Consider the following 26509-nt stretch of genomic DNA (forward strand, 5'->3'; position numbering starts at 1 on the left):
GGTGGGAGACAGCCCTTGATTAAGCCTGAGCCTGCTGACTTTTATATGGAGTTGTCATTCAAACAAGGTAGGGAAATGAAATGGCTTCTGCTTCTTCCTTATTCTTAGGTAAACTTAAGACAGCAGAATAGCTTTGTTCACAACCCTGAGATTCAGTTTGCTCGTTTCAATTGAGTCTTTTAGAGTTTATAGTGTAGCTGAATGATAAAGCTTTTGAACTGGGAACTTTCTGAAGTCAAACAGCTAATTTTTTGCGGAATACTGGTCCTATTAAGAAGCCTTGCAGCGTGTATGTTCTTGGTTCCTTACATGATTAATTACTTATATTCTCTCTTGGGTACTTATTAGACTACACCATGAGAGGAACTGGAAGGGATGGGTAGCTTGTTCCGGAATCTTTTTCTAAAGCAAGCTGTTTTTTTTTTCTTTCTCTGCGTTAAACAAGTGTATCAGTAGCAGATGGTTTTTAATTTGGAAACTTAGATCCTAAAACCAGTTGGCAAAGGATTCTATCGAAGAGCTGTATTTTTTATATATTAGAAGTTGATGGTTATGAATGATTACACAGTTGAATCAATACAGTTTAAATTTAGTAGCACTTGTCTATCTTAAACCAACGACAAATTGACGTAATGGTGTTGTTCATGGGCAGAAATGGTCAAAGTTAAGCGGAGAGGAAAACAGTTAAGAACTTTATTCTTAAAAATTAAGGGGACAGGAGACCACTGTCTGCAGGATCAGCACCTGTAACTTAAGGGGTGTCCGAGAAGTCGGGCATACATATAGAAAGCCATACTGTCAACGTAGTTCTGTGGGTGGAGTAGAATGCCTACGTTAGTGAGTGACGTTAAAGCTCTCCGGTGACTCTGAAATGTACATGAAACATGGTCAACCATCTCTCTCAAGTATGTTTCTGAAAATGAAAGTTTGGGCTTTACTGTTCTTGTGTCAGATTCCACACGGCCTGGTCTCCTGACCAACATCCCGGCCTTGGAATCCCGCTGATATCACGACTCCCTGTGGCGTTCCTGCGGGTCTCACGGGAACCGTGTGTCTACTCCTGGGATGATAGGGCCAGTGAGCGCTAGAACCCCAGTGTGCGTTTGAAGGTTGGCGGGGCGGGCGGGAGGTTTCCCCGGATATGTGGGTGTGCGCTGCTCCGGAGGGCGGGCCGGGGCGGGAGCAGGAGGAAGGGGGAGGTGACTGGCGGCGGCAGCGGCGGCCGCCGGGGCTCGGCTGTCGGCTGTCGGGGGAAGCTGCTGAGCTGTGATGGTGATGACGAGGTGAAAATGGCGGATCTTTCGAAATACAATCCCGGCCCCTGACATACCAGAGGCGGCGGCAGCGGCGACGTCGCCACCCCGGCTCCCTCCTGGGTTCCTGGGTTCCCTATAGCGCTCCATTTCGGACAAACTGGGAAAGGAAGCAGCTGGACAGAGCTACCGTGCACAGGCAAAACAAGCACTGCCCGGGCTCGAAATTACCCAGAACCTCTGGAGCCCGCTCCTCGGAGCCGGAGGGTGAAGAAAGCCGCAGCCTCTGGAGGTAGAGGAGAAGTGGGGTACCCGAGGGTTCTCTGTTTGCAAGAGCTCTTTATTTGGGAGCTGAGGGAGGAAATGCGTTGGAGATCAAGAATGACTTGTCCGGAGTGCAAAGAATCAGTAGCCTTGTAATGACATCAACATCATTATTATTATTATTATTTTGAGTATCAAGAGGACTGAGTTTGCTTGTACCTAAGGCTGCTGCTGAGGCCTAGAGGAACCACTAGTACTTATCATGATTTCCTGATAGAATACTTAAAATACCTACTCAGTGGGGTTTGGCTGATGGTGTCCAGCAGTTTAGGGAGTTGTGTTTCTTTGGGGAGGCACAATATCGGCATTTCTACATTTAATGTTGGTGACAGGACATAGTCCGGAACTTGTTAGGGTATGTATGGGTCCTCATCTATTTTTGAACATATGGACCAGTTTTGTAGTAATCAAAAAATTTTTATATGGCTTTGTCATCTTTGGGGTGGCACCTTTGATCCTGCCACTTGGCAAATAACAGTTGATACTGTAAATCATATTTTCTGTTCATTTTTAAATGGAATTTCTTCTCTGTCCCCATCTAATTTCATTAATTCAGAGAATGAAGTTATGGGAGATTTTATAATAGGCTGTATACTACAAGTGATATTCTGTTTGGGAGCATGGTTCTGCTTATGAATTTGCCTTCACTGTCAGAGATGTGATGATTGGATGAAAGGTTTGAGCACTTATAACTGATAAAGACAATTGGATCTGGTATATTACAAATGTTGCTTCTTTGTTCAGGTAACTAGAGCACTGTTACCTTGATTGTAGGCTCCATGGCTCCAGCTTTCTTTTGTCATCTGATGGTTCATACTGTTTTAGATTGTTACAGGGTTCCTAGGCAGTCTCCCTACATATGCAACAGGAATGATACTGAAAGGTTACATTGTATATAAAATTTTATACACTGATTTGGGGCTCTCCTTTTTTCTTCACCTTAAGTGGTAGAAGGTTGGGTCAGTGACATTGAATTATGAGAGTAAACAGAGGTTAACAGTTAAGAAATGCCTACTAGTAATATTTGCAACTAGCAATAGGTTTTCTTACTCAGGTTGTTTACAAAGTGATATAATAGTATATCATGTATTACCATGTGGTATATTGTGATATACAGGACAAATATTTTGAATGTGTATATCTAGTTTGAACTTTGACTTTCACTTAAAACAAGCACAAGAAGCCAAAGAATGTTTTACAGTACATACCTGAGAGGTATTTAGAAGAGTTAGTTATTGTTGCTCATTAAACATAATTTGAGGGGTCAGCCAGATGGCTCAGCAGGTAAAGGCACTGGTCATACCAACAGTCTTGAACCTGAGTTCAGTCCCCTGGGATGCAACTGTCACAAGGTGTTCTCTAACTTATTTATGGCAAGTGTGCTCCCAATAAATAAATAAATAAAAAATATTAAAGTTATGGCTGAAGAGATAGCTCATCCATTAAGAGTGTTTCATTCCTTGTAGAGTTTCAGTTCACAACTGCTTTTAACTCCAGCTGCAGGGAATCTGATGCTCTCTTCTGGCTTCGAGAACCCGTGGCATATGTTCACATACACACATCAAAAATAGCTCCTTTTTAAAAGGAATTAAGCATTAAAATGTACACACACACACACACACACACACACACAATTTGATGTTGTGTTATTCAGTAGGAATTGGGTGTTTTTTGTTTTGTTTTTTTTTTTGTTTTTTTGTTTTATATTGTTTTTTGTTGTTTTTTTTATTTATGCTGCAATTATTTTTGTCCATATCAGTTAGCTTACTTAGAGTAAGAGTAAGAATTTTTAAAACTTAAAATGCTTGGTCATTTTGGTTTTCTGTTTGTTTTTTGATGGAGTCTTGCTATGTAGCCCAGGCTAGATGTTTTGTGTGTGGGCATTTTGCCTGCTGTATGTCTGTGTACCACATGCATACAATGCCCACAGGCATCAGATACCTGGAGCTGGGGATGCAAACCGTTGTAAGCTGCTGCCATATGGGTACTAGGTTCTTGGAAGAGCAGCTACTGCCCGTAACTTCCAAGCTCATGACCAGGTTAATTCTAACCGCCTACTTCATTGCCTTTTTGGTTGACTCTTCTGTGATTATCTATCTCTCCCTCCGTTTCTTAGATAAGTCTTTTTCTGTAGCCTAACCCTAACCCTGACCCGAAATTCATAGTAACTTCTAACTCAAAATGTCCCAAGTGCTGGGATTACAGGTATGAGCCTCCATGCTTGGTTTGTGGTTACCTTTTAAAGTACCTTTTCTCTTTTTGGGGGTGGTGACAGCGGGGAAACAGGATCTCTCTATTACCCTGGCTCTCCTGGATATGTAGATAGGCCATGCTGGCTTGAACTCAGAGACCTCCTTGCTTCTGAGTGCTGAGATTAAAGGTGTGTAACACTATACCCAGCTGTGATTACTATTATTTATTAAAATATAATTACATCATTCCCAATTCTCTTTCCTCCCTCCAAAACCTCCCGTATATACTCCTTGTTCTTTTTGAAGTTCATGGCCTCCTTTCTCATTCATTCGTGTTACATAGGTGTGTGTGCACGCACGTTTGCGCGTGTTCCTAGATACATGAGTATAACTAATCAGTCTGTATAACTGTAGTTAACTTGTTTCCCAATGTGAAACTTGAGAATCTGGAACACTTCTGATTCCAGACATTTTGGATAAGTAATAGTCAACCTGTATTGGGGGTTGTCTGTGAGTCCTATACTATGTAAGGGATATAAGTAAAATAAACATTATTGCCCCAGAGAGCTTTCAGTTTAAGAGTCACTACAGGTAAAATTGAAATGATAGGCTGAATGGGGCCTTACTGCACTTGGCTTCGAGTTGCAAACAACTTTTGAGTAGAATGGCAGCCTGAGAAATAGACCTAGGGACATATACCTAATAATGTTTATGACAGATGTACTGTAGGTGAGAGGATGTAAGTAGAATACCGTAGTATACCCCAGGCTGTGGAGATTGACGACTGCGGATTACAAAAGGATAGAGTAACTAATGTGTGATCTGCATGTTATATGATAGATTAGTATTTACTTAGTATTTCTATGAAGATATGTCAAGGATTAGAAAGATTTCATTTTAATTAAGTTGCTGTTTTGTGTGTGAGCTCACATGTCCTGGCCCTCATGTGGAGGTCAGAGGACAACTGATGTTTGAGAGTTGGTTCTCTCCTCCTGTCATGTGGACCCACAAGTCAAACTCAGGTCATTAGGCTTGGTACCAAGCAAAGTTACTAGCTAGGCCATCTCTCCAGCCCCAGATTAAAAGACCTTAAGCCTCTGCATATATGATATAGCAGAGTGTCTTGGTGTTCTTGTGGAGATCCTAACAGTGGGAGGGGTGTGTGGGGATAAGGGTGGAGGGGGTGATATGGAGGTGAGGAAGTGTGGCAGGTGTGGGACTGGGCTGCCTTGGCCAGCCTTGATGTGATGGTCTCATGGTATGTGGTGTTTGCTTAATGTCCCTGAGAGGCCTGCTTTTCTCCAAGGAGGGGAGATAGGTTGTGGATCTGGGGGAGGTGGGATGTGGGAGGCTGGGATGAATGGGGGAGGGGGAACTGTTGGGATGGGATGTAATGTATTCAGGATGAATTTTTAAAAAAAAATTAAAAAAACTATCACAATTTGGCATGCCTCATTGAGAAATATAGAAAATTAAGGGGTTAGAGAAAAACATGCAAATAAAGAAGAAAATGAGGAAAGATATACAATGAATGTTGTAACCATAGAAGTGACCATAACTTAAAGGAGATGGTAGTTACCTGAGTGTGGTGGCATCCACCATTAATCTCAGCACCCAGGAGACAATGACAGGTGGATTTGGTCTACATAGTAAGTTCTAGGCCAGCCAGGGCCTACATAATGAGACCTTGTCTACTGATGATGATGATGATGATGATAATGAAGAGGAAAAGATATCTGAAGAAAAATTATATGGAAAATGTTGACCAGTGTTATTTTTCTTTTTATTTATTTAAAAATAATGATGACCTTATGGGGTATCAGTAACGATGTTAATATGGGAATCCAAGAGGCTTGAATTAGCATCTGTCTTAGTTTTGTTTCTCATAGCTGTGGTCTGATACCTGGAAACCATTAATTGTCGCTTGTAGTTCCAGGTTGCTGTCTATGGTTGGAGAGCAGTTAGGATGGTGGGAACCTGAGGCCGTTTGTCATAGTCTCCTCCAGTGTTTGGAGAATCACTTCTCCAATTACTTACATTCAGCATCCTTGTTTCATGCTGTCTTTTTGGGCATATCATAGCCATTGCACGACTGCTTCCAGCCTCTGTGGTTACCAGCACAAGGCTGTTCCATCTGGGAAACGTCCATCTTGTTGGGGAAAGCAGGGCAGCAGGAGCACGGGTGAGGCTGGCAAACACGTGGTATCAGCAGTCTGATGGAGTGTTAAAGTGCATACAAACAGAGTGTCCATCCATTCCTATGGAGAAGCAGTGTAGAGAAGCAGGAAAGCATGGTGGAGTGCAGTGTGCCTGCTTCTCCGAGGTGGCCCTCGAAGTGAGCTGAGATTACATGATAAGCAGCAGCTAGAGTCACGACTGGAGAATGGGTCTTTCTACCTTGTGGAATCCTAATAAATAGCTTGTTGTGTGAGATAAGGTCTTTCTACATAGTCCATGCTGATGCTGAGTCCACGATACCCCTGCTTCAGCCTTCTGGTGTGTTTCTTCTGTGGTAACGCTCTGTAATAAAGTCTTTAAAATGCCAAGATGTAGCCTTTTAGTTCCATCTATATTATTTTAAAAAATTTTAGATAAAGTTTACTTCTTTTTCATTGTCCCTGTGCTAAATCAAGTCTGTTTTTCTCTGCTGTGGAGTTTTTACTGTAGCAGCCCTTTAGCTGTCATCCAGGCCAATGCTAAGATGATATATTACCTTGACTCTTGGTCACTTTTAAGCTCTTGAGGGCTTAATTTCCCAAATATTCTCAAAGTGAGAAAGTACCTTTAATTAAACTACTGGTAAAACTGTAACCTAGTTAAAAATTCAGACCTTGCAGATTTTTAGAAAGTATTTTTAGAGAATATTGTTGAAAAGCTTACTTGAAAATAGCTTTCCAGCTTGTTAGCATGTCTTACAGTGTTTTTGAGACAGGGTTTCTCTGTATAGCCCTGGCTGTCCTGGAACTCACTCTAGACCAGGCTGGCCTCGAAATCCGCCTGCCTCTGCGTCCCAAGTGCTGGGACTAAAGGCGTGCGCCACCACCGCCCGGCTTGAATTTCTTATTTAAACTGCTGTAAAGTCCCATAGCATTGTATACACCCACCTTACATTGATAGTTATTTGCAAAGCCCGTCATAAATAATGGTAGAGTTATTCAATTGTACTCCTTCTCCCTGGTTAATTTATTCATCATCAAATGTCTACTGAGAGGCTGTTGTCTGCCTGTGCTGTGGTAGGCTAGGATGAGAGGGTGTGATGGTGAGGAGGTGAACTCCTGTTCTCACACTCTAAAGAACTGGGGTGGGGGTGTAATCAAGCTATAAACCAACAGTCTAGAACTTTGTAGTAACAGTAGATGCTGTGAGGAGACTCGGGGCGGGGCATAGTGCCTTGTGGTGATGGGGGCTGTATTTAACAGAGGGCTTTAATGCCATTGAGGAAGACTTAGAAATCCTTAGACTTTGAGTTGAGTGACTCTGCTTGGACTTAAACCATTCAACCATTTTCAGCTGTGAGGGACTGAAACTTGATTGACTTCCAACAGTATACTTTTGCCTTTAGATGTTAGAATGTTTGTGCTAGGAGCTGAAGCTACTGGAAGCATGAGGATTACATGTTATGTTCTGGATTCTTCTACTCTGTTCACTGACTGGTGGTAACTCTTGCGCAGGTGAAACAAACTGGCCTTAGCTTCCTTGGCCTGTGAAGATCCTCTTTCCTTAGAATAGACTTCAACATTGATGAACACACACACTAGCACATAGCTTCCATTCCTAAGGGATAAAATTAGGGGGATGAATCATGTAACTAAAGGGCCAAACCCTTTGCTTGCTATGCTCATGAACTTCTTTAGAGAATTGAGTTTTAGCGGAGGTAAGTATGCCCTGCATGTGACCAGAATGGAAATCTGTAAGGATATGAGGTACTCTGTGGACTGTGGAACAAAGTCTTCTGAGGTGTCGTGGCTCTGGAACTTTGCACAGTCCTACATTACTTACAGGCTGCCCAACCAAATTAGAATGTTTGTTACTACAAGTTTGAACTCCTCGTTCAGAAAGGCACATCTGCTCCTGTAACTAAGAACTGCATGTGGGCATTTTCTCTTTCTGTTCTCTTTTGCCTCTTCCCCTTCTTCTCTTCTTTCTTTTCCTTCTTCCCCCTCTATTTACCCCATTATGAAGCAGATTCAGGTTGGCTCTGGAATTGCCTCTAAATAAAAACCCTGTGGCCTCCCAAGTATTGATTTCTAGCATGATCACCATGCTGTGCTGTTCCAGACCCTGTGTTTTCTAATAGCAGAGCGCCCTTTACAGGATCAGAGACAGCGTGCACAGCAGAGACCTAGTAGTCAAAGCCACTGTCACATTTAGGAACCTGAACACCCTCTCTCAGTGGTTGTTAAAACAACAGAGCAGTTGGCTTTTTGTTTTTTCTTATTCAGCAAGTTGCTTTGCTTTGTCCTTGCTGTAGAGCCCAGGCTCGCCTGGCACTCAGGTAACTCTAGAGTTCTGGGGTTACACGAGTAACTGTGCCACCATGCCTGACTAAACATAAGTGAGGATGTGGGCTCTGCAAATAATCCTCCAAGCTAGCCTAACCTAACATTTGTGGATCACTACCTTCTGTAACTTCAGAACAAGGTTTAAGTGCACTGGTGAAATAGTCACGAGGATGGATCATAACCAACTCACAGTTGTCTTATTTCAGATTATGGAACTACTAGAGCTGTCTTTTGGCAATAGAAGAGTTAAACTAGAAATTGATATAAAATACATAGAAAATTTCCAAATAGTTAGGTATTAAATGCTATCTATTATTATCTGTGAGTCAAAGATGAAATCACAAGGATTATTGAAAAATGTTTTGAAGTGAATAAATAATAGTAAAAATTGACTCTAGTGGAGTACATTTAAAGTAGCATTGGTATTCTTGTTTTTTTTTTTTTTTTCTTGTCTTAATGGCTTATTTTAGGTATAGAGGGCTTGACCATCAATCCTCCCGCCTTGAGCTGTAATGCTGGAAGCCAGTGTGACCTTCAGCATGTCTGGGTTGTCCAGTTCCTTGCCTTTTGAGTATTTCCTTGACACTTTGGGGAAAAAAAAGAAAACAAAGCTGTGTAATGATTTGAGCCATAGCTTGATTACGTTTTTCTGGAGAAGGACAGATAGCAAACATTGAATTTTACAGGCATACAATTGCTCATATATGTTCCCCAAGCTTTTAGAAATGTAATTAAAATAACAAAGATATCTTCAGGGGGAGAGGGACATAGAAATAACACTCTGGGCTTTGGGGCAGGACTGCTGAACCCTGATTCTTGGTGCCAGTTTAAGATTCTGGAAAAAGAAGGTCAGATTACACCTGAAGCACTCAGAAGAAAAGAGGTAAAGATAGCACTTAGCTAGGTAAAAATGAGAACTGGAACCGCTAGCCAGATTAACCTTGAGAAAGGGGTAGAAAACAAAATAACCAGTGGGAGGAATGAAGAGAGGACATTTCTACAGAGCCTACAGATTATTACACATAACTTTAATTATATACACACTTAAATGTAATTATATAGTGCTGATAAATTTGGCAAGAGGAAACACATTCTTCAGAAACACAAACTATCAAATATCAAAGGTGAAACATAAAGAGTTTATCAACGATATTTAATTTATAGGTTTAAAAAAAGCCTTTTTGTAAGCCAGGAGCAGTGGTTCGTTTCTCTAGAAGCTTGGCAGGCTGAGGCAGGGTCACTGGAGGCAAGTGTGTACAAAGTGCATATAAGACCTTGTCGCTAAAATAAAAACAAGAGAAAGCTTCGTATAAGCCATGTGTCTTCACTGATAAATTCTAAGGAACGTGGGAGAAGGAGATAGACAATTCTGTGCACACTTTTCCTGAGCAAAGAATATACCCACTTCATTTTTATCCGGCTATTGTTAGTCCCAGGCAGACGTTACAAGAAAACTACAGACCAATACCTTTCATGAATGTAGACAACAATGCTTACTAGCAAAATATTAACAGAATAGATTCAGCAGTTAACACAAAGTGTAGTACATGATGTATTGAGAATGTAGAACTGGATTGGTAATAAAAATTAGTTTAACTTGCAGACTAAAGTAGAAAACCATTTTGGTAGTTATAGAAAAAGCATATGACAGAATTAAAGTGTGTGTGTGTGTTGCTAGAAATTGAACATTGGGCCTCATATATCCTAGGCCAGTGTTCTACCAGTAAGTTATATTTCCATTTTGGCCCCTCTGTTGAGACTGGGTCTTGATATGTACATAGGTATTAGCCGCCCCTCTGTTGCTGTGATAAAATACCGTGACCAAAGCAACTTATGGTTCCAGAGCAAGACTCCACTATGGCACGGAAGACATGGCCCAGGAAGGAATAGGAAACTGGTTGAACACATCCCCTCCATATACAGGGAGGGCAGAGGGCAGGAAGGAGGATGCGGCTGCTTGAGGAAGCCTCTCTCAGCATCCTTCCCAGGGATGTGCTTCTCCTCCAGCAAGGTTTCACCTGTAAAAGTTTATAATCTTTTGTAAAATTAAATTTTGTAAAAGTAATAAACAGCCCAACAGCTGGAGATCCAGTGTTCATATGTGAGTCTGTGGGAGCCACTGATTTAAACCACTACCCAGGTTAGACTTGAACTCATAATCCTCCCGCCCCTACCTCCTAAATCCGTAGGTTATACACATGAACTACCATTCTTGAGTTAATTTAATTTTTTATGGATGTATTTATTTTTTACTTAATATGTATTGATATCTTGCCTATGTACATACCTATGTACTACATATGTACAGTACCACATATATAAATACCTTCAGAGTCCAGAAGAAGGCATCAGATCTCCTGGGACTGGTGACAGCTCATATGGTCCTCTGCAAGAATAGCCAATGCTTTTAACTGCTGAGCCATTTCTTTATGTCAGGTTTTATTTTTGTATTTATTTTATTTATTTTCTTTTCAGGATAGCAAGATGGCTTTTCAGACAGTGGTGTGTCTGGCCTACATTCAGTCCTAGTGATTGACATGTCGGAAAGAGCCAACATTCTCCCTTTGTCCTCTGACCTCTACACTTGTACTATTGTACTTGTCCAGCACGCCACAAATGAGTTCATATATCTATAGCTATATTCATCTATATATCTATATGTTCAAAAGATCATTTGAAAGAGTGAAAACAGAGTGAAAGCTAGCCTTTTCAGCTTGATAAAGGAAATCGGAGAAACCTACAGATAAACAGATGATACTGGGAAGCAGGCAAGGATGTCTGTTTCATTCCCTTAAGTCATCGTTTTGTGTGACATCAGAACAAATATAGAAAGGCAAAGGTAATAAAAGGCATGCAGATTAGAAAGGAAGAATTGCAGTTATTACTTGCAGATAAGTAAGTATTGATGGACATTTTAAGTAATCTACATTGCAAGCTACTACAGTGAATAAGTGGGCTTAGGATGCAGGGTACATGGACAGCAATCAAACATCAGTTCTATCTCAGTATTAATGATAGACACTTGGGAAGTAGGGGAACATCATTTACAATAGCATAAAATCAGGGTGATTAGGGGGTAGACTGAGCAGCGTCAGTGTATACACCTAGAGTATAAAATGTTGATGGGAGACTACTTTGGGGTCTTTGCATTTTTGTGTGAGCTACAAAGGGAGACAGTGACAACTTGTGTGTGTGTGTGTGTGTGTGTGTGAGAGAGAGAGAGAGAGAGAGAGAGAGAGAGAGAGTCAGACAGACAGACAGACAGACAGACAAAAAGCTTTGTCTCAGACTCAGGTCTTTTGTGTTTTGGGGGATGAAGCAGTAACTTGTTACTGTGTTTCCTTGCTTATAAATAGCCTATTTTTAAAAACTAAACATCCCTTCTCAATTTGGGCCCTGGCTTCTGCAAAGGGGAAGGAAGGATAGGGTAACACAGCTAGGTTACAGGCTATGAAAGATTTTCTGGGTAATGAGTACTCATCTGTGAGGTAGACAACAACTTGGACAGGAGAGTTTTACTTGTTAGATAATATTTAGAGGCTTAGCTGAGATGTGTAAGCTGACCAGATGATGCGTTAGTTACTGTACACACTCCAATCCATGCCCTTTGCTGAAAGGCAGTGTGAGTGAAGGAACCCTCAAAACTTGGTGTGGGGATTTCCACAGGATGGCAGTGAGGGATGATATGGAGCTTTGTGTTCATTGAAAACCACAGGAGTTGGTTGGGCTGCAAGAGGAATTCTTAGGATTGAAAGAAATGCCAAGGTTTGCTTATTAGTGTGGAGTCACTAGCTCCATCTGTGTCTGTCTTTTGCCTCCTGTCTTGACCTTAAGACCAAAGTTCATGCCTATGTGTCTGTGCCCAATTTTGCACATTGTAAAGAAGAAAAAAATTCACAGTTGAACTACTGTAAGTCAGGCCCTTCTGTGCTACTTACCTGTGGCATACAAGAATTGTAGAGTATGCCCTTTCTCACAGCATGCACTTTGAGACTGATCTTTACAGTTGCATTCATTGCTAGCTCCCTTCCTTTTGACTGTTAAATAATACTTTCCTGCACGGATCTCCCACACTTTGTATGTCCATCCACTTACTAATGGTCATTTGAACTTTCTCAGTTTGAAACTGTTATGGATAATGCTGCTGTAAACACTAAGTTCAAGGTGTTATGGCTACCTCTTTCCTTCTTTTCAATAAATACCTAGAGAGGAATGAGTCAAACTTTCATGGTTCTGTGGATACAGACATCCAGATTACCTCATTTAATGTAACAATTTATAGAAGGAGAAATGAAGAGACTGTGGCTGTGGGCGGGGCTCTTGCATGTGGTAGAGACTATGAAACTGTGGGTGAGGCCCTTCATTGGGCACGGTTAGGATTTTCCCTGAGCCTGTGCCGTGAATGCCTGTAAACGGCAGTGTCCACACAGCTGGTTCAGGAGTGTTTATGCTCTGCCTCTGTGCAGTATCCAGTTCGTGTGCCATGCTCCACTTCTCCACTTCAGCTACAAATGACTGACTGATGATGCCTCAGCATATGTAAAGGACTCACTCAGCTCAGTAAGAATTCTAAAAGCTAGCATCCCCTGCCGCCCAAAATGTTCTTCTCAACATGGGCTTTGAATCCCTGACCTTTATCCCCCAAATGCTACAATTATAGACATGTGGTGCGCGCGCGCGCACACACACACGCACTCGCACGCACACAGAGTTTGCATTATTATTACAGTTGTTAGTGGTACAGTAAGGCAGGCAAGTAAGTACAGGAGAAAAATAGAGTCCTTGTCTGTAAGAAATGTCTTTGTTTTTCTCATTCACTTATTTCACTTAACATGATGATCTCAGTTACTGAATTCTCACCTACAGAAACAGGAAACACACTTTAGAAAAACATGCAGAAGGGATTGGAAATATAACTTGGTAAAAATAGCTCTTGTGTAGCATGTATAAGTTGCTATGTTCAATCTCTGGTACTGTGTTTAAAAAAAAAAGATAGAACAGACTCAGTACATTGTTTAAACATATGGAGGTTGGCCTGACATGGTAGCTCACACTTTAATTCCAGCATTTGGAAGGCCAGTGGGTGAGTTACATAGCCAAGTTTCATGTGTAGTGAGTTATATGGGAAGCAGCTCAGGTGATAAATAGAGTACTTACCTCATACACAAAGCCCTTGACTCAGTCCTGAGAACTACATATACCCAGGGTGGATACTTGCCTGTGATCCCAGCACTTGGGAGGTAGAGGCAAGAAGATTAGAAACTCAAGGTCCTTCTTGTCTACAAAGGGAGTTCAAGGCCCCCCTCCCCCAGTCTACATTAGAGGCTTTCTCAAAAACAAAAAATTAAAAATTAAAAAAAATAGGCTTGGTCATGAAGCCCTGGTTTTATGCCCAGCACCAAACCAGCATGATGACACATACCTGTAATCCTAACATTTAGGAGATGGAGGATTAGAAGTTCAAGGTCATCCTAGGCTCCATAGCTAGAATGAAGCTAATCTGAACTGCATTCTCATGTCTCAGAAAACAAGTTCTCCCACCCCCACCTCAGTGGGGCTGCAGAGATGGCTAGTAGTTCTCTTAACTACTTGCTGTTGGGGCGGTTGTGGATTCAGCTCCCAGCACCCATGTGCTGCTCACAGTCATCTCCAGCTCCAGTCCCAGGGATCCTATAGGGGTTTTTGGCCCTCACAGGCACTGTGTGTACATGGTGTATCCATGTAGGCAAACCACTCATCCACATAAAATAAAGATAAATCTTTAAAATAAACCTAGCAATTCTACTCCAGCTATTGAAAAGAAGGAAAGAGGTAGCCATAACACCTTGAACTTAGTGTTTACAGCAGCATTATCCATAACAGTTTCAAACTGAGAAAGTTCAAATGACCATTAGTAAGTGGATGGACATACAAAGTGTGGGAGATCCGTGCAGGAGAGTATTATTTAACAGTCAAAAGGAAGGGAACTAGCCATGAATGCAACTGTAAAGATCAGTCTCAAAGTGCATGCTGTGAGAAAGGGCATACTCTACAATTCTTGTATGCCACAGGTAAGTAGCACAGAAGGGCCTGACTTGCAGTAGTTCAACTGTGAGTCCCCCTCCCCCCTTTTGACTATAGTGGTTCCAAATGCTTTGATCTTTTAATGCAGTTCCTTGTGTTTTGGTGACCCCAGTCATAAAGAAGTAGTAGTAGTAGTAATAGTAATAACATTAATATTTTAGGCATATATTTTTCCAACCTACTTTTAATAAGGGTTTAACCTCTCTCTAGCCCACCACGCAGCAGAGATAGTAGAAGAGAAGAGTTATTAGGACATGGGGGAAGTGGACCTGTTTAGCAATAGTTCTTTGGGGGTAAGCTCCATCTTCTTTGTCAGCAGTTTAGTCCTGTAGCAAACATCAAATATGATTCAGCAACAGACCAGTCCTGTAGGCAGACAGATACCAGGCACGAACCAGCAGCTTCAGTCCAGTCCTCTCAGCAGGCAGGCATGAACCAGCAGCTGTAGTTCAATCCCGAAGAAACCACTAGGCTCACCAGCCTGAGGTGAGGCTATTGAAGTGGCAAGCTGCCGAAGGAACCTCACAAGCTGTTTTCGTGAGTTTCTCTCTCATGTTACCACTAGTAGAGATCAACAACACTGTGTAAGGCAAACCAATACATGTGTGTCTTTAGCAAAGAATAGTGAGGTGGAACAAACCAAACTAATGCTCAGTGCTCAGCTCCCACTGTCTGTGGAGTTGTAGTTATACTCCTTCATCATGGGTGCTTTCGCGTGTTTGCTATATCGAAACATCCTTTCACCTGTGTCTGCTCCAGCAAAATGTCATTTGACGTAACTGACTTTCCAAAGAAACTAGATGTTTCTACTTCATAATATAGTTATTATAATAATAAGTATTATTATTTTGATTTTTCAAGATAGGGTTCCTCTTGTAGCCTTGGCTGTCCTGGAATGTAGATCAGGCTCACCTTGAACTCAAGGGATCAGCCTCCCGCCTCCCCAGTGCTGAGATTAAAGGCCTGGCTTCCGTTATGAATCTTAATACAAATATCTGGTGTGTGAGCTATTGATGTGTGACCCATGTGAGAGGGTCGGATCCTGACCCACAGGTTGAGAACCACTGCTTTACAAAATGCAAAGGTGGGGCTGGAAAGACGGTTCAGGGGTTAAAGTTAAGATATTGCTCTTCCAAAGAATGGGAGTTCATTCCAACACCCATATGGGGTGGCCCACAACAGCCTGTTATTCTCTCCAGGGGGCCTGGTGCTCTGCTGTCTAGTTGTTTGGTAGGTATTTATAATTTTGATTTTTAACTCATGATAGTCTTTCTGGGACAGTGTCTATGCTGAGGAGCATCTGTACACGATTCCCTGCACGTGAAGTTCTAGTATGAGCAGCACCGTAAAGCTGTTCTGAAAGACAGCATGTCTGAAAGACAGCATGACGTGTGGGCTTTTAAGACAGGGATTGACACTGAAGGGTTAGGCCTGTTTTATTGTCCATTTGAAAACACCAGTGGGCCGGGCAGTGGTGGTGCACGCCTTTAATCCCAGCACTTGGGAGGTAGAGGCAGGCGGATTTCTGAGTTTGAGGCCAGCCTGGTCTACAGAGTGAGTTCTAGGACAGCCAGGGTTACAAAGAGAAACCCTGTCTCGAAAAAACACCAGTGGTAAAATGTTTATAATACTATACTTTTGCAATTAAAATGACTAACTTTGGAACCATACAAACCAGAGTTCAAATCCCGTCTCTACCATTCACCGGTTGCCTAGGGCAGTTATTTAACCTTTCTCATCTGTAAGGTAGGGGTGATAATGTTACACATATCAGAGGATGGGGAGGAAAATTATACCATGCTTTCAATAGTATCTTCTCAGTCCTGATGCTTGTTCTGGCAGCAGTGTTTGCCATCGCTCCTAAGTACAATGTACTGTTTGTGGGTGTTACACTTCATGTGTAACACATGCTGCCTGGAACTGGCTACAGTCCTCTACCTCAGCTTCTCCAGGACTGAGATTACAGGTTCAAACCACCACTGCCCAGCGGATATGCTACTCCTAATTTTGGGACAGTTGTATTTTAAAGAAGGTCAGGTGGAAGTGGTGATGCTCCCTGCAGTTCTAGTACCTAGGAGGCCGAAGGACTGAAGGACAGTCAGTGCTAGGTGCTGGGATGATACTGTGTCTCCAAAAAAAGAAAGTAAGAGGTGCTGATTCGGTTCTAAAAGATTTTTCAAGTTCTCTGAGCAAACAGTTTACTGAACATGCCGTACTGTCTTTAATACATGCTGATACTGGAGTCCACTCCTTTATTGGAAGTTCTAAAGGATATTTAGGTAAAAGCATTTTGGCTGATCTGTCCATAATCTAAACTTATATTTTTCCTTGATGGGGGCTGGTTGTACATTCTCTTTTATGTTTAATTTTTATTTTATATGTGTGTTTTCCATGCATGTATGTCTGTACACTGTGTGCATGCCTGGTGTTTGTGGCAGTCAGAAGAGGGCATTAAATCCCCAGGAACTGGATGGAGCCCAGCCATGACAGTGCTAGAAACTGAACTCTGGTCCTCTGCAAGAGCAACAGTTGCTCTTAATTGCTGAGCCGTCTCTTTAGACTTGTATAGTCTTAAATAGTTTTCCCTTTGACACTTTAAATGGCAGAGGATTTGAACATCTTTCCAAAGAAAAATCCCTTTAGTAAGAATCTAGTTGATTAGACTTGGGCCGCATAGTTTATTTGATCTCCATGAAGTGGATTCATCTAGAAACTCCTTTAATATTTAATGGATGTTTATAAACAGGGTAGTGCCATTTGTAGATAGGTCATTGAAGATTTGAAGATATTTCCATTTCTTAGGTTCTTAAAGGTGGTGTGATTTAGATCAGCATCAGGGATAGCCTCCAGTTAATTATAGATCAGTGTCAAGACTGCTTATTTTGTTATTTACATTTTTCTCGAATGTATTTTCAAAAATCTGCTTCAAAGCCTGGTAACGGGGTTTTCCACTTTTCTTGCAGCACCTGGGCATCTCTCTCGAAGCCGTGCGATCATGGAGGTGGTGCCGGCCGAGGTGAATAGTTTGCTTCCAGAGGACATAATGGACACTGCTATAACTTTAGTGGATGAGGATAGTATTGAGGCTGTAATTGTGTCATCCCCAATTCCTATGGAGACAGAACTGGAAGAAATTGTCAACATAAATTCTACTGGTGACTCTACAGCCACGCCCATTTCCACGGAACCAATCACAGTGTACAGTAACCACACTAACCAAGTTGCAGTGAATACCACAGTTTCTAAAGCAGATTCTAATACCACAGTGAAACCAGCATTTCCAAGTGGCCTTCAAAAACTTGGTGCTCAGACTCCTGTGACTATATCAGCCAATCAGATTATTTTAAACAAAGTATCACAGACATCTGATCTTAAACTTGGCAATCAGACCCTTAAACCAGATGGACAGAAGTTAATATTAACAACTTTGGGCAAGTCTGGTTCACCAATTGTTTTAGCACTACCCCATAGCCAACTACCCCAGGCTCAGAAAGTTACAGCTCAGGCCCAGCCAGGAGATGCTAAGTTACCACCGCAGCAGATTAAAGTAGTTACCATTGGAGGGAGGCCAGAGGTGAAACCTGTCATTGGTGTCTCAGCACTCACCCCAGGAAGTCAACTGATTAATACTACAACTCAGCCCTCTGTGTTACAGACCCAACAGTTAAAAACAGTACAGGTAAAAACAAAAAAGGGCATATTACTTAAAGTGCATGTTAAAAAGTTAAACTGACTTAAAGTTGTGTTTATAGGGTTGTTAATTGCCTAACTTTTAATGAATTCTTTGGAATGTTTAAAGTAATTGTGTGGATTTGTTTTGTTGTTAAATTTGTTATGTTTAATGCTCATGAAAAAATTTTACCAGAGAACTTAAAGCAAACTAAGTTTTGGTTAACTTTCAAGTCATATATTTATAGTCTTTTATGTATTTTATACATATTGGTAGTTTGGCTACAGAGTATTAGCCGGGCGGTGGTGGCGCATGCCTTTAATCCCAACACTTGGGAGGCAGAGGCAGGTGGATTTCTGAGTTCGAGGCCAGCCTGGTCTACAGAGTGAGTTCCAGGACAGCCAGGGCTATACAGAGAAACCCTGTCTCAAAAAACCCAATAAATAAATAAATAAATAAATAAATAAATAAATAAATAAATAAATAAATAAAATAAAATAAAATAAAAAAGATGTCCAACTTACTGCAAAGCTATCGAATCAATCCATCTGTTTTCTTTTCTGGTTGGTTAATGACTAAAGGGTATGTAAACTTTGCTGTTTTGAGAACCCCTTGGAGCCAGCAATAGCTAATGCTCACCAGTGTTTGTCTCTTGCTTGAAACTTACTGTCCATCACTGTTGTTTATGTTTGGAATACGAGAAAGATACTGAATATAATGGAGCAAAGTGCAATTTGAGTTGGACCTGCTGGGTTTCAGTCACCCCCATGTTATCCATAGGCTGTGGAACTGTGGATAGTTTGCTCTCTGAAGTTTTTACCTTAGCTTAAGATGGCTGCTTGATCATTTAAAACAAGACATAGTATTGTATAGTTTTCAAAACATTAAGCATCCTTCAGAATAGAATTTAATAATACGGAAATAATATAGACAATATAATAAAAGATCACCAGGACATACATGAAATTCTTTCAGTTTTTAATGGCCCCCAAAGCCCCTTTAGGCCATTGCAGCACTTAGAAATGCAGTGATTCACTTAGAGGGAAGCCACAGTACATTTCCTGTTTGGAAGAGTTATCTTTGAAAAGAAACCAGAAGGCAGCCAGTCTGCCCCCCCCCCCCCGCCTTAACCCTAATCCCAGCACTCATGAAGCAGAAGCAGGCATATCTCTGGGTTTAAGGCCAGCCTGGTCAACAGAGAGAGTTCCAAGACAGCCAAGGCTACACAGAGAAACCTTGGGTATGGAGGTGGGAGGAGAAACCAGAAGGCGTGAGACAAAGTAACAAAGAAAGGAGTGTAAGTAGTACAAAGGTTTGAGCTACTTCCTCTTAGCTGACATTTATGTTCAAGTTTTGCTTGTTGTTTTGGGAAAGAATTAGAAACTTTATTCTTATGAACTGTGCGTTAAGAAGGTTTTTCAACCTCGTAATGTGCTGTTTCCTTTCTGTTACTGTTTTAACAGTTGATGTTCCTTGCTTCTTCATCATTGTTACCCCTCACTTGAATGGGTTTGTCTTTGCTGAGGCACTCATGGATGAGATCACTTCCCTTATCACTGTTAAGCATCCTGTCCTGAGTGTTTAGACCTGTTGTGATTGGCCTTGGTGATGGATCATCATGTTGTCAGGGAACAGGTGATAGAAACCAGAATGCTGTCTCTTCACTTCTGAGAGTGGCGTATAAACCATCCACTGATTTCTTTCTTTAATTTCCTAAGCATTGACAATAAAAGACTTGTGTCTAATACTCATTTATTTTATTGTTATTGGCTCTGTAAAATCTGATTCTATTTGTTTTGAAAACTTCTGTTTTTAAAAAAAGTATAACAGAGCTGGGCATGGTGGTGCATGTCTTACATACTCAGGATCTTTGACAGTCTGATCTGTATAATGAGTTCTAGGGCAGCCAGAGCTCCATACTGAGACACTGTCTCACACAACTAAGAAACAGGCAAACAGCTAAACAACAGAAAGCTAAAGAAACCTATTTAGAATATTTTCTAAGTACACAGTCTGCATTAGGTCCCATAATATTTGGGTTCTTTTGAAGAATTTAAGCTTACAAATTTACACCCCCCCCCCCCCAGTCTACAGCATTATTTTAAATGTAGTCAGAGGGTTGTAGAGATGGCTCGCTCAGCGGTTGAGAGCACTGACTTCTCTTCCAGAGGCATTGAGTTCAATTCCCTGCAACCACATGGTGGCTCAGAACCATCTGTAATAGGATCCAATGCCCTCTTTCTGGTCTGTCTGAAGACAGCTACAATGTATTCATATGCATAAGATAAATAAACAAATCTTTTAAAACATGCAGTCAGAGCACTGAGGCTGTTAGAGTATGGACAGCAGGCAGGAGTACAGGAGATCCATCTGAGAGCAGTCACCACGCCACAGGCAAGGATAGTGGCAGACGTACAATAGCGCCATACTCAGATAGCAGTACAGTTATACTTGTTTTCAAAGAGCTAAGCATAATAAGTAGCTAACAGTCTAAGCAGCATAGATCCTTAGTGACCCCTGAATGTGTCCCACATGATGCTGAAAGTTATCCGCATGAGTTATTGGCTGACTTTTCTACCTTATTTATACGTTTTCTTTCTTTTTTTATTTTGTCTTAATCTGCTTATATAAATTTATTGAAAATGATTCTTTAAAAATTTTTTAAAAGTTGTTTGCTTGTGTATTATGTATTGTATCTATCTATCTATCTATCTGAATATTTTACCTGTGTGTGTGTGTATGTATGTATGTTTACATATCATGTGCGTTCCTAGTTCTTGCAAAGTTCAAAAGAAGACATCAGATCTCCTGAAACGAGTCACAGATGAGCTGTCTGGGTGCTGGGAGTAGAGCCTAGGTCCCCTGCAGAGCAATAAGTGCTCTAAGTGCCTGAGCTGTGTGCATGCTAGGCAATTGCTCTAGCAAACGAACTATAGACCAGGCCAGTTCACTTTGATTCCTAAGCTACCCTAGAACAAAAGTGTAAGTAAAATACTCATTTTCAAGGGCATACACAGTATCACATAACATAAAAACAGATGTGGTGGTGTGTATCTGTAATCCCCATTCTTAGGAGGTGAGGCAGAAGGAGTTCAAGGCCAGCTAGGCAACGTGAGGCCTTATTTAAAAAAAAAAAAAAAGATGGTTTCTTGATGGATCTGGAAATCGTTATTTTTAGCAGTGCTAAAGAAATACTACTGTAAGAACAAGATGAGATCGTGTAAGAAAGCTATCACTGTGAGCGTAACTGCTGTCTGTAATTTGAGCACATAAAGCTGGTATTCAGCCGTGATCAATTCCGTTTTTAATGTATTGCTATTACTCATGTCAGTCTTGTTTATTTATGAGTTATCTCCATTATAAATAATACTTCAGGATCTCAGTATACATATCCACCAAGAGATAAAACATTTAATGTTCCTCACACATTAAGTTCTGAGTTTTATGCCAGGTAAGTTTCTGTTCCTGCCTTTTAGCAGAGATGTCTTTTCATTTGGTGACACTTGCAATATAAAATCATTGAGCTTGAATCTGGTGGCTTGTACCTGTAACCACACTTGGGAGTGTAGGTCTGACTTTAACTGCTTCAGCTCTTCTCCTTCTGGTACGTGTGTGTGTAGCTCTAGGTCTGCTTGGTAGCGTGGTTCTTGTCTGTAATCTCAGTATTTGAGAAGCTGAGGCAGGGGTATGGCCTTGAGTTCAAGGCCAACTTGTGGTACATAGTGAACTCCAGGCCTGTCTTAGCTGATGAATGAGAACATATCTCAAAAATGTAAAAAAGAGAGAGAAAGAGAAAAGAAAGACGATGTAGCTGTAAAATTGTAATCTACATTTGATTCTAGGTAAATGTGGTCATGTGTATTTGTACAGCAGTCCTCATGATTGATATTGTATTTTTAAATTTACTAAATACCCTATTTGGAAAACTAATATTATGTGTAGACTCTCATTATTAAACATTATTACTATTAAACGTAACTGTTTTCACCATGTGCATGTTTCATAGAGACTAGGGATTTCTTGTAAAGTAGTGGTATTAGGACACATGTGCTTATACATAATGGTAATATTAATATTTTGGTGAGTGGATTTATTTTAAATGTTTTATACATTAATACATAGATACATTTGCCAAATGATCTGACTTTACTGTACTGTGTATGAATGTTGTCTCGTTTTACTGCACACATGTTTTATGGAAATATCTTCATGGTTATTTATATTTCAGATTGCTAAGAAGCCTCGAACACCAACCTCAGGTCCAGTGATCACGAAGCTGATTTTTGCAAAACCAATTAATAGCAAAGCAGTTACAGGACAGACAACTCAAGCGTCTCCACCCGTTGTCACAGGTTATCTGTCCTTACAGTTTGTCTACTTTGTGTGTGGATCTGTCCTAGATTTAGAAAAGGTTCTCGGTCACTTTAAAATGTTTTAACGTAATTATAGCTTATTTGTTAGTAGTTTTGCACTCTTTTTATTGAAAAAATTTTTTTCATTCAATATATTTTGATTGTGATTTCCCCAGCTCCTCTCCAGCTCCTTCCTCTCATTTCCTCCTCCCAGCTCCTCTCAGATCCTCTCTCCACAATTCCAGTCGTCTTTCTCTCTCTCTCTTAGAAAACAAGTAGGCTAACCAAAAAATAAATAAATAAATAAATAAATAAATAAATAAAATAAAAAAATAAAAAATAAAATCAAATAAACTAGGACAAAAAAAATAAGACAACAAAGAGAAAACACAAGAAACAAACAGATACATACACAGAAAAAACAAAACCTATAAAAATACAAAATAGTGGGGCTGGAGAGATGGCTCAGTGGTTAAGAGCACTGAATGCTCTTCCAGTGGTCTTAAGTTCAATTCCCAGCAACCACATGGTGGCTCACAACCATCTGTAACAGGATCCGATGCCCTCTTCTGGTGTGTTTGAAGACAGTGACAGTGTAAATAAATAATTCTTTAAAAAAATACACATACAAAATAGTAAATCATAACCCAGTTTCTTCGACTACACATGAAATTCTTTATTAATGGGAAATTGTCATGTTAACAAATAATTGTTATCAAGATATAACAGAATTTAGCTCTAGTCCGTTTACCAGCACTCTCCTTACTGTCACCCAGCTCCTTTTGATTACCCGTTAAACTGTATCCTTGCCAGTCACTGTATCATTCAGACACTTAGATTTCAAATGCTCTGTCAGGGGCGTAGTTCAATTAGTAGAAAGGTTGTCTGTGCCTCAGACCTTGATATCAGTTTACATTAATATAAACAACAAAGTCCAAAGCTATACAGCTCTCCCTGACTATCATGGAAGCTGTTGTTCAGTCCTTGGATCATTTATAGCATGTGGCAAGTTAGTCCCAGCTTTCCCTTAATTGTAGACAGAATGCTCACTATCTGTTGTGTCACTAGAATTGTGTGCACTAAGTTTAGTCTGCAGAGGGGTGGGAGTCAAGACCTTGCTCTACAGCCCTGACTAGCCTGGTGCCTGTTCTGTAGCCCAGGCTGGCTTTTGGACTCACAGTGGTCTTCTGATATAGCCTCACTAGTGCAGCTGATACTTTTTCAAAAGATGTTAAGATTGTTTTTTAAATCGGGGGTTTCTCATTGAAGATGGATTTACCAGTGTATACCTCATTTTTCTAAAGTACGGATTTGATTTTGTCCCATCCTTGCCTAAAATATTCTTTGCTTGATTCATTTCTTGGCTTTGACCTGTCAGTATTAAGTTTACAGAGAAGATGGAGAGACCTGACCTCTCCAGGATGTTGTCTGATTTCTACACACGCCTGGCTTGTGAGCAGTCAGACTCTGAGAACACACTACATGACAAAATATTTAAAAAAAAAAAAAAGGAAAAATCAAATGTTTCCTGGAGGAAAATCTAGCAGATTCCTTAAAAAACAAAGCAACAACAAAACCCCTGGATTTTAAAGTATGTTCTGAAATAGCCAAATGCAAGCTGAGTGTAAGCTCTTATGTCCCTTCGAGTATCTGTGGAGGTCACAGGGCAACTGAGGCAGTCTCCTCTCTCCAACCATGTGGGGTTGGGACATTACTTAGGTCCATTGCCTCAGATTCGGTGATGACCGCTGTTAATTCACAGAACTGTCTCACTAGCCTTAATAAAGCTAGGGGAAAAAGTAAAGGAATCATAAATGGAGTTTACTTGGGCTATCCAGAACTCAGGAAGGGATCTAGTCACAAAATGGAAACTTTCCACTGAGGCATGAGGGAAAGCCTCAAGCATGTGAGACCATCGTACTCCAAGCTGACATTAAATATTGTACATAGTAGTCCTTAATAGAAGGTTTGTAGGCTGGGCCATAACTTGGTGATAAAGCACTTGCCTAAAGTGTTAGTTAGATCCTAGGTTTACTCTACAGTAACCTATGCCTCTACCCCAAAAGAGTGAAATCTGTACACAGGAACATTGTCTGGCCACCAATTCTTAATTCCTACCCTGGGACGCTGACCACATGGCCCATCTTGCCCAGTTCCTGAGTTTAGGGTGCTTCAGCACCTCAACTGACCCACTGGGTAACTCACTGGTCTACAGTTGCTAAATGGGGCTTCTATTTTTACTTCTAGTCTGCCTTCCTGCACCTGTCATTTAATCATTGTCCCTGAGTGCAAGGGGATGGCCTCCAGTTGGTCTAAAGAGGCCCGAGGGTACCTTCAGCAGCCTCATTTCCCATGGGAACCCCAGCTCCCAGTGGCCAGCAGCGCTGCAGTTGCAGTGGTAAGGGAGAGAGACCAGTGAGTAGCACAGGGGACTGGAGAACTTGTAAGATGAAAAGCAAAAAGAAAGTAAAATTGCTTTTAGTTTCCTTCCATATTCACAGTTTGCTTTAAAATTTAAATGATTGTGTTGGTGTGTGGAAATCAAGGACAACTTTGAGGATCTGTTTGTCTGATTCTTCCTTTCTGGGGTCATCAGGTTTGTTCGGGAAGTACTTTCCCTGCGGAAACATCTTGCCAGTCCTTTGCTGCATAATGTTTGCTCTGTTTTAACTGAGTTCATTTGAAGTGCTCCTCCCTGCCCCCTCCCCCGTATTAGTTATCTTCAATCATTGAGATTGTCTTTAGAGTTTTTCCGAGAGCTTGGAGAGATGGCTCAGTGAGGAAGCCTCATAGCAGCTTGGCTTCAGCACCCACGCGTGGTGGCCCACAGGAGGCCAGAGCTCCCACCCTTCTGGCCTCCAGGATGCTGCACTCACTTGCACAAACCCATACTTAGACACGCAGAAGGCTGGAGGTATGGCCCTGTGGCAGCAAGCCTGTGAACACATACACATATGCATATAGTTTTTACTTTTTAGGGAAAATCACTTAATGAAATTTGATTATGTTTTCAGTCAGCTTAAGAAATCATTAGGTCTTGACCAATCTTATTTCATAAGCCTTCCATCCCTTCCATCTGTGTATTGTTTTAAGCACTTTCAGGTAGTAAATTTTTACCTGTAAATATTTCAGCCTTAATCTGTGCCATAAATAAGCATATTTATAAAAACAACCATAACAGTGTCAGTAACCACAATAACCAGTAACCTTAATGAGAGTTTCTAAATAGCATAAAATACCACCGTCAAATCTGTTTAACTGAAGTCATTTTAATGTTAATATTTTTAAATACTTAAAGTAATAGTGTTTTTATTATTGAATATGCTGTTTTCAATTTTTAAAAAGATTTTATTTATTTTATGTATATGAGTACACTGTAGCTGTCTTTAGACACATTAGAAGAGGGCATCAGATTCCATTACAGATGGTTGTAAGCCACCATGTGGTTGCTGGGAATTGAACTCAGGACCTCTGGAAGAGCAGTTGGTGCCCTTAACCACTGAGCCATCCCCCCAGTCCCCTAAAGAAACATTTAAAAATTACTTTAAAATAGTTTTTAAATGTTTAAAATTCCATTGTTTATGTGCTGTCATTTGTTTGGGCCAGAGGCCAGAAGAGGGCATCAAATCCCCTAGAGGTGAAGCTACAAGGAGTTGCAGCCTCCTGATGTGGGTATTGGGATCTGACTCTAGTTTTCTGGAAGAACAGCGTGTGCTCTTAACTACTGAGCCATCTTTGGCCCCAGTAGCTGTTTGTAAATGTCTGTATGATTTTTGGTCTTGTTTTTGAGTTAAGTCTTACATATTCCTGGCTGGCTCCTCTGTTGCTGAGAAAGTCCTTGGATCCTCAGGTCTCTACCTCTCCAGTGGTGTCCCATCTTGCCTGCTTTATGAGGTTCTCAGGGCTCCCTGCATGCTAGGCAACCCTCTGCCAACCAAGCTGCCTTCCCTACAGAACTGTTGGTTCTAATTTTGCTCTATATGATTTAAGTTCAAATAGGAAGATAGCTGTCGTATGTGTAAAGTACAGAGACGAAGACTTGGGGCCCAAGTCCTGGCTTGTCCCAAGTGCGTGTTTCTCTCCCTCTCCCTCTCCCTCTCCCTCTCCCTCTCCCTCTCCCTCTCCCTCTCCCTCTCCCTCTCCCTCTCCCTCT

At 41.1% G+C, this 26509-nt stretch overlaps 1 protein-coding gene across 3 annotated transcripts in view; it reads left to right on the plus strand.

The window, feature by feature from the left end:
* Positions 1-17301: 17301 nt before the first annotated feature.
* Lin54 (lin-54 DREAM MuvB core complex component) overlaps positions 17302-26509 on the plus strand; it is a 41674-nt gene continuing 32466 nt past the window's right edge. The window contains exons 1-2 of one of the 3 annotated variants that reach the window (XM_028773663.1): positions 17302-17350; positions 22233-22356. In XM_028773663.1, the coding sequence (XP_028629496.1) occupies positions 17330-17350; positions 22233-22356 (145 nt within the window). In that variant the 5' untranslated portion in view covers positions 17302-17329. Of the gene's footprint in view, positions 18014-22232; positions 22357-26509 lie in introns of all 3 variants that reach the window. The other 2 variants (XM_028773661.1, XM_028773662.1) reach the window with 2 other exon arrangements.

This window comes from Grammomys surdaster, unplaced genomic scaffold (genome assembly GCF_004785775.1).
Source record: "Grammomys surdaster isolate TR1022 unplaced genomic scaffold, NIH_TR_1.0 233, whole genome shotgun sequence".
Lineage (NCBI taxonomy): Eukaryota > Metazoa > Chordata > Mammalia > Rodentia > Muridae > Grammomys > Grammomys surdaster.